The sequence below is a fragment of the Vipera berus genome, assembly GCF_964194415.1.
Source record: "Vipera berus genome assembly, chromosome: 2".
NCBI lineage: Eukaryota > Metazoa > Chordata > Lepidosauria > Squamata > Viperidae > Vipera > Vipera berus.
The window spans coordinates 203,309,736-203,319,072 of NC_138203.1; the positions used below are offsets into that span (position 1 = coordinate 203,309,736).

General features: G+C 33.9%; 1 protein-coding gene across 2 annotated transcripts in view; it reads right to left on the minus strand.

Moving 5' to 3' along the window:
- TRPC7 (transient receptor potential cation channel subfamily C member 7) overlaps positions 1-3,841 on the minus strand; it is a gene marked incomplete at both ends in the record, with an annotated part of 178,874 nt that extends 175,033 nt beyond the window's left edge. For both annotated transcript variants that reach the window (XM_081316764.1, XM_081316763.1), the window contains one exon: positions 3,092-3,841. In XM_081316764.1, the coding sequence (XP_081172890.1) occupies positions 3,092-3,841 (750 nt within the window). The remainder of the gene's footprint in view (positions 1-3,091) is intronic.
- Positions 3,842-9,337: the final 5,496 nt, after the last annotated feature.

Consider the following 9,337-nt stretch of genomic DNA (forward strand, 5'->3'; position numbering starts at 1 on the left):
GACCTTCCAAAAATAATCTACAATAACTCATTGCAAATCAGATCCTTCCAATCTTACCCTGGTGCAATTCAGGAAGATTATTGTTGTTGTTGTTGTTTTAAAAAATATGCCTCTAGACCAGAGTTGTTTATACATTTAAAAAAGTCTAATATCTTTATAGGAACCAGTTTGGTGTAGTTATTAAGTACCAGGCTGAAAACCAGGAGATCAGGAGAACCAGGAGTCCTGCCTTGGGTACAAAACCAGTTGGGTGACCTTTGGCCAGTCCCATTTTCTCTAAGCCCTAGGAAAGAGGCAGTGGCAAACCACTTCCAAAACATCTTGACAAGAAAACTGCATGGACCAGTCACCAGGAGTCAAGACTTGAAAGCATGCTTACACGTGCAACGCATGCACACACATGCACACACACGCACGTGTGCACACACACACACCCTTTATACTTAAAAATAACATCTAGTTATGCCAAAGCCGAGATGTAAAATTTTTGAGAGGATGTACAAGCCTTTGCTTATGTTACCCTGAAAAATGTGAATGTCATATAAAGCAGCATCATTACATTTATCTGTATCATCATTTACTTTATCTCTTCTTCTTAAAGTCAGTCCTGTTCTTAATTCACATTCACTAAACAAATGGTTGTAAGTCACGGACCACCTGTACTTAATATAATTTGATTGTGTTTGCAAATGCCACTAAAATAACAACAACAACAACAACAACAACAACAACAACAACGATGATGATGATGATGATGTTGGAAGGGACCTTGGATGTCATCTATTCCAACCCCCTGCTCAGGCAGGAAACCCTATACCATTTCAGACAAATGGCTGTCCAGTCTCTTCTTAAAAACTTCCAGTGTTGGAGCATTCACCGCTTCTGGAGACAGGTTGTTCCACTGGTTAATTGTTCTAACTGACAGGAAGTTTTTCCTTAGTTCAAAACAATTTTCATCACTGGAACATTCCATGCTAATTTTTTTCAATGAGAGGATATAAAATATAGAGAGCAAGTTTGGTCTGATGGTTAAGTGGGAGACCCTGATTTCAAATCCTGCCTTAGCCTTGAAAGCCAAGGTGACTTTGGCCTAGTCACCCTCTCTCACCCAACTCACCTCACAGGATTGTTATTGTGGGGAAAATAGGAGGAAGAAGGTGAGTTGGATAAATTCACCACCTTGAGTTATTTATAAAAATAATAAAGGCGGGTTACAAATTAATTAAATAAATAAATGTAAATTACAGGTAGTTCCTCATTTGTTGATGACAGTTGGGACCAGCAAACTTGGTTGTAAAGCAAAGCAGTAGCTAAATAAAACTATTATTATGTTTACAATCTTAACCCTGGCTTTCCTTTGCTTTACAGACCTGTGAAGAGCATCAATGTGAGGTTTGGTCACAAAGTTACTTTTTCATCATGATGGTAATGAACAGTTACTATAAGGGGCAGTCGGTAAAAGAGGATTCCCTGCGCTCCTTTGTTTCATGCTTTAATTTCAATATTTGCATGCAACCTTTCAAGTAAAATTGGCAATATACCATCATCATTGTCTTTCTCATAACAGTCCTGCTTTAAGTCATTTTTATTGCACAAAACTTACTTTACTTTCTCTTTAAGCTAACAGAATTCAGACCTCTAGATTAGTTTGTGGCCACAGCCATGACTTTCTCATGTCAGTAATTTCTCCATCAAAGGTAAAAGAGGCAACATGTTCCAGTATTTGTGTCCTATCACTCAATTCTGACTCTTTCATTTCATTTTAAATATGATTTATATTTCTTTTCATTTCTATTTTAGGGTTTAGGCCTGAGGTAATTGAACCTTAGGAAAGCATGAATTTAAGCCCCTCTGAACATATTTAAAGCATGTGGCTACTGATGTGGCTAAACCATAAGCTGAGGTTGTAATCTGAATCCCAGGACACCAACAACAAAATATCATTGTCTTGGTAAGGTATCCTCTCCATCCAACCACCAAGTTAAAGACATGTAAGTTGTATTTAGACATTAAGTAAGTGTGACATCTCTAGCTTCTAGGGTCTATGAAACACATTTCACTAGCATCAGAATGGTACCTGGCTCCAAATAGCACAAAGAAAAATGTACACAATAAACAGAAGCAATGGGCAAGATGCAATTCTCACAATCCAAAAGCAAAATGAATTGGGGATCTAAAAACCAATAATATCAAAGAATACCCAAAACTAAGGTAACAATCACATAAATTCATGCTTTAATTCCAATACTTGCAATCTGTCAAGTAAAACTGTTATCGTTGTTACTATTGTATTTGTTATTTGTTAGTAAATTGTTAATGTTATCATTGTCTTTCTTTTGATAATCTTGCCTTAAGTCATTTTAAGGCTGGATGATAAATTGATAGTGACTAAACATTAAACTAAGGCTTTAAAAAAGTTTTAAAAAATGAACCTTTCAGTCTCTCTTTCACTCGTTACTTTTTCATAAAATACAGGCAGCCTCAGTGATTTTTCACAGCAAGTCTGTAAAATATGTATCTTTTTACAATTGGAAAATCTCAAAATATTATGTTCTGCCAACCTGTCAAGTGGAAATTCTTTTCTCAGCATAAAGATGTAGCAGAAGACAAGGTTGAAATCAGATTTCCTGTTACTGAGTTATTTTATACAGACTTTTTTCCTTAAAGGAAGAACATAACACATGTATATTTTCAGATGGCTGGCTCAAGTCAAGGTCACAACTAAAGAATGCAAGTAAGAAAACCTAATATATTTTTTGTTCATGCTGCAGGCTGATAGACTTCCCTTCCAAAACTTCTGTTGGTTTCAGGAAGTGTGAAAGTCCATTGTCATCAACAGTAGCTTCCTCCTCCGAAGCTGAATGGAAACTTTGTACATCAATTTCAGAAGAGTTGCCGCATATCAAAAAATAGGTACAGTATATTTTCCACCTATTCACCTTGGTCTCAGTCCTGATATTCTTTTCCCCATGGCTGCCATTTGAAAAAAGAAACCTAGACATAACATTTGCATGCTTATACTTAACATATAGTTTAGTCTAAATGCAATTAGACAAAATAAAGTTATAAGTACAGAAGTTTTCTACATTACCTTGAATTCTGTCTCAATGTTGGCTAGTCTTGCCAGCTCATTGCTTAACTCCAAAGCAGTAAGAACAGGGTCTTCACTAGATAGAGACAAATAAGCCGCACTTGCTAATCCTTTGTAGGCATTCATTCTTGATCGAGAATGACTGAATGAATCTTTTCTTTGCTTCTCATTGCATTCATTGCATTTACAGAAGTAGTCATGAGGTCTTTCTATCCGTGCCCCTTTCAGGAGCAATATATGAACAATTTCATATTCTTGGCAATGAGCAGCAAGTATAATAGGGGTAACATCATGGGAAAAGCGTGTTCCATCTTCATCATAAGCATAAAAATCATCGTCTCGTAATTCTTGCTCGAGTGGGCTTAGAGTGAGACGCTGCCCTTGTGCAAAGGCTGGATGGTTCAATATTGCTTCCACAATCCGTACATATCCTTTACTGATGGCTAACAAGAGGGCATCTCCAACCCTTGCTAAATTGTCTTTCTTTAGAAGAAGTTCAGTGACCTCCAGATGTTCATTGCCAACTGCCAATTGCAGGGCATTTTGTCCCATGTAATCAACACAATTGAAATTCAAGGTTTTGGATTCCTCTAGCATTTTCCGTACCACTGGGATGTTGCCATATTCTGCTGAGTCCAAGAAATGTTCTTCCTCAGATGTCAAATTGGTGCCTTTCTCATTGAACATATAGGCTGGGCCTCGGATGGCCTGCCTCCTCCCTTTCTCCCGGATGGTGTGTCGCCGATGCATGTTTGTGGGATGAGGTGTTCAAGCCTGGATGGAAATAATGGAACATAGTAAGACAGAGATTCTTTATAATAATTTGATCTGCCGAATATTAAATCCATAGATTTTCCACATTCTGTTAAAGAGTGTTTGAAGGAATTAACTGTTTAATTGAAATGAATAGCTGCTTGACTAGATTAGCCCTCTTACACAGAAACATTCAAACAGAGCATGCTTTAGAGAAATCTGCATGATTCCAGTATACCTATTATAATTTTCAGCTAGAATCAAATGCTAGCTAAAGTTGGGAATAAAGAGAATACCGTTAATTAATATAAACATAAATACAACCACTAAAAATAAAAATAAAACTGGTAAGTCATAAAACCCAGCCACCTGTATTTTTTATGAGATCTCCTTTTGTACGTTCTGTTCCAAACCAAGCAGTTTCAAAGTAAGTAATTGTTCTTTGAATACATAATGGTCTCTCATTTCTAAGTTAATAGTTCAATAAGTAGCCTTCTTTAAAGGAATAATCCAAGGAGATGAGACACCTCCAAGACCTCACATGATCTTCTTCAGGAGAGCATGGCTTAGCATATTTTCAAATTGCAAAAAAGCAGGATGACATGACACAATAAGCCAAAATCATACATTAAAGCTGAATGGTATATATAAAGTCAAATGTGCCAATATTGTACTAGAGTACTGTACGTCTGAGTTTAGGATGAAGAGGCCAATGGAACAATGGTGATAACAGTCAGGCCAAAGGCTACAAGTGAATGATTCTAAATGATATGATAATTTTAATGATATCTGGCTATGATTTCTTCCACTAGACTTTGTTTTTGTTTTATAACATCTTCAAAAAAATTACACTTCATTATTTATGTTTAATATTGTATAACTCCTAATTACACAGTCAGAAGTATAAAGGTGAGAGATCGTGAAAGCAAAATCGGGTTTGAATTTTGAGTGAGGTCTTGAAATCTACACACAATGTTGCATCCCTTACAAGAAATTGAGTAGTTTTAGTAAGTTTAAAAATATTGCTGGAAAACTGAAAACGTAAAATAATTTTAATGTCTCTTTGAAGTCATTAATCTGAGTTATGGATTCCTAAATCTGAACATATTTTCTCTGCAGAAATGTCATGCTTCCTTTTAAAAACAAAGATGACAACATGACATACACATAAACATACATAAAAATGTAGTGTAAATATAAATATTTGATAAAGAATTCAGAGGAACTCCAAAGTTTCATATCACTTTAATCAATGATTATTTTTTTTGCTGTTGCTGCTGTTGAATGATCAAATTATTGTCTACTCAAGTTGTGAGGTTATGATATTTACCCTCACCATCAAATTCAACAGTGCTTTTAATCAATAGAAATGCTTGTTCGGCAACTGAACACACACACCTTCCTACACATACATGACAGTATGTTTCCAATTCTCAGTCTGAGGGAAGAAAAATTGCTTTCCATTTCTTGACCAAAGAAAGAAAAAGTAACTGAACTATGTTGGCCAAAGGGTAGATCGAAGTACAACATCCAGAGTAAATAATTTCTCCAGTGATCTCTGGTGTCTCATGCCTTATTTAAATCCTAAGAGATGATCTGAATTAATTCCATGAAAAGCATGCTTTAACTTTGGACAACACGGACCACCAAACCAAAGCAAAGTGACAAAGATGTATAAATGAAAAAAATAAACAAATCAGCATTAATTAGAGCAGCCAGCAGTATTTTGCAAATATAAAATACTCAGGAGATTGGCAGTATATTAATTTGAGATGATAGATAGATAGATAGATAGATAGATAGATAGATAGATAGATAGATAGATAGATAGATAGATAGATAGATAATAGATTGATGATGATGATGATGATGATGATGATGATGATGATGATAATGATAGACAGATAGACCCCAATGGGCATTTGGCTTTTAGTTATGTGAATCATTCTTTTTCTATGATTTCTAGGTTTTTAATACATCCTTTGGACTTTACTGTACTCTACCCAGAGTTTATGAAGACTGCAGAGGGCTATTAATGTTGTAAAATGAAACCAATAAAATCATACACAATGTAACCTAAAACAAATCCCCTGACAAACAAACAAGCAAGCAAAAGTTAAATCACCTGAGAATAAGACTGAAATGCAGAAACTCTTTTCTGCAGATGAAGAAAACCTTTGAAAAATGAGAGGTCAGGTTTTACCACTTTAATGATATTAATACAGATGCTTGCATGCTTCTTCATGAATGTGAGCAATTAAAGTCTTTTCAAATATATACTGTATATTTTCCCCCTTTTGTCTAATGTTATTTTTAAAACAGAAATTTCAAGACCTGCATACCATTAATGAAAATCATGGAAATGTTGTAGAATATTATAGAATGCCTTGGATATTGGCCAAAATCAGAGCTTCTCAAAAGCTGACAGAGTCTTCTCTTGGCAGTATTCGAATAACAAGCATAATAATTGAGACTAAAAGGCTGGTTCATAAACAATTGTTTTCTTTTGGCAATTTTACTTGTCCTTCACTTCTAAGAAACAAATTTATTGTTTCCTTTGATACTCTGGGATCAAAAAAAGGAAAGAACAAAAGCATTGGCTAGTTGTCCAATTGTCCAAAATTATCACCGGTTTTACAATCTCTTATCATGTATGATTAAGAGGCTAGACAATTACTTGTCTGAGATGGTATAGGTTCTCCTGCTTGAGCAGGGGGCTGGACTAGAAGACCTCCAAGGTCCCTTCCAGCTCTATTCTATTCTATTTGGGAGTATATTTCATAGAATTCAGAATTGATTCCATTGACATTCTTTAATTGTACTTAATTTCATTCCCTTATCTTTTGACCATATTTTAAAACATTAACAAAACATTTACTAAACACACACACGAAAAATCCAAATATTTATTCATGGTAAATGCATTTCATAATAAAGATATATTACAAGTCAACAGATGTAGGGAAACATATTAGTGGCTTATTTACTTTTGGATGGACTGAAATGGAACAGATACCATGGTGCTTTTCCATTGAGTGAAAAAACGACTACAATAAGAGCTTTTATATAAATAATGACAGAAGAAGTATGCAAACTCCTGTAAAAAAATCATCATATGCTTCAGTGCACACTCTACAATACAGGATGCATCTAATAGACAGGGTAGCATAGTAACTAAGATGTACCAGTTAATGTCTTCAATATTGATGTCTTGGATACTGGTTCAAAATTCTTGTGATAAAATAGCTTAATACTTATAGATACCCACTTTATGCAGAAGTCTACATAGCAGCTTTATTATATACCAATTTTTACAGGTTAAGTTCTCTACTGTGCATCTTTACATTTCTAACATTTAAGCATATAATCCAAAATTTACAAATTTGGGGATGCCAAAGACCAGCCTTTTCTGGTCATGCATAGCCTTGGGAGATTGAAATTATTAAAAGAGCAAATATTAAGGAAAAATAATTCTTAGGGATTGGTATAAACAAAATGCTTATACTTCAATAGTAAAAGAAAACAAAAGAATAAAGTATCATAGAAAATGAAATCAAATATTTAATGATTAAATTCAATATTTTGATATTGAATTTAAATATTTGAATATTAAATTACATCAAAGAGAAAATGGTACAGAAAATTATGTGCAATTGTCATAGAAATTGAATATTTACACATTAATTTCAGCTAAATGGCCTTACCCTAACTTGACCAAGAATTTTGTTCTTATTCCTACCCCTCAGCAATAAATCTTCAATAGAAAATATTTTTCTCAACTTTAAATAATTCCAAGAATAATATTTAGCTATCTCTGCAGGGATAGTAAAACTTATTACCAGTCAGTAACAGCAGATCTTTATGTTGCCATTCTTCTCTGCTTTGGAAATTAATCCCATGTACAGACAGTGAAACTGATGCATTCTTCTTAAAGTCTAATTATGAGCCTTGATTGCACCTATCTTAACATTTTTGTTTAATGATGCTTTGCATTTAAATTACTCTGTATTTGCATATTCTATGAAGATTGCTAGTGATCAATCTCGTTAGGCAAGCATTTAAGAAAGGGTGCTTTTCTGGGAATAACGTGTTGACATTTGGTGACATTGGAGAACAGTATTTTGATTAAGAGTTAGCTTGTCAGTCCTGCTTTTTGTTGTGTTTTGTTGTTAAAGGAATCAGATGATATAGATACCTTTGGCAGGATTCCTCCTGAAAATCAAAATATGTGATCATATAATACATATGAATCACCATTGTCCCATATGTGGAGATAAAACCATCAATCAAGTCTTGACTTTGGTGTGAATGTTGTCTAAACCAAACCCAAAGGACGTCAGTACCTACCAAGAGAATAAGAAGCTGAGAACATTTCCCATTTTGATCCAAGACATCACTACAACAAATGGGAATAATATAAAAAATGCATTTTATATGATATAAGAATGTAAAAAAACCAATTCCAGTAGAAAATTTTTGCAGACCTCTAATATCCTTTTAGTACAAATCTAGTAAAAACCATGCATTTCTTTGGCCTTGATATTCTGTAATTATATGAAGTTTTTTTTTCACTGAATGTATATCACATTACCAAATTTCATTTCTCTGGTATGCATACATGCATGCATGCTCATGTTTCCAGAAATTACATACAAGCATACCATATGTTTACAATATATATGTTTGTGAGAGACAGAGTATGCCCCCGACCTTCACTCGTTTCGCCGGGACTTAAAAACCTGGTTGTTTGAATTGTCTGGCCTGGACTGAGGAATTTTAAATTATATTAATTATATTAATTAAATTAAATTGAATTAAATTAAATTAATCTTAAATTTTAATTTTTAATGTTATCTTAATTGTGGGCTGTATTAATTTAATTTAATTTTATTCTCTCTTTTGTATTGTTTTTTAACTTGCCCTGTGAACCGCCCTGAGTCCTTTGGGAATAGGGCGGTATATAAATTCAACAAATAAATAAATAAATAAATAAATAAATAAATAAATAAATAAATAAATAAATATGGAGAGATGAGATTTTGTATATGTTCCATATGGATTGGTTAGACGCCATCTTGGTTATTTATTCTGTACTACATTTTTAATTGTATTGGTTTAATATTGTGAATTACCCAAAAATGTTTTGGTGTCAGATAGTATGTTTGTCTCTCTGTCTGTCTGTCTCTCTGTCTGTCTCTCTTCTCTCTTTCTGTCTGTCTGACTTCTGTCTGTCTGCCTGCCTATCATTATCTATCATTTATCTATCTAACTGTCCATCCAGGATGGTTGATGTTGATGTTGTTATTATAATTTGTAGCACTATTAGGTAAAGTAGTATTTATTCAATTATTTTCATATAATGAATATTTGAAGTCAATGAGCAATCAGAAACTTCATGAAGAGGTAAATGAGTGGAAGAGTTTGAGGGCCCATGTTATAGTGGAATGAAAAAAAATCTGTTTATCTATTTCCTGTTTAGCACTTTTAACATTG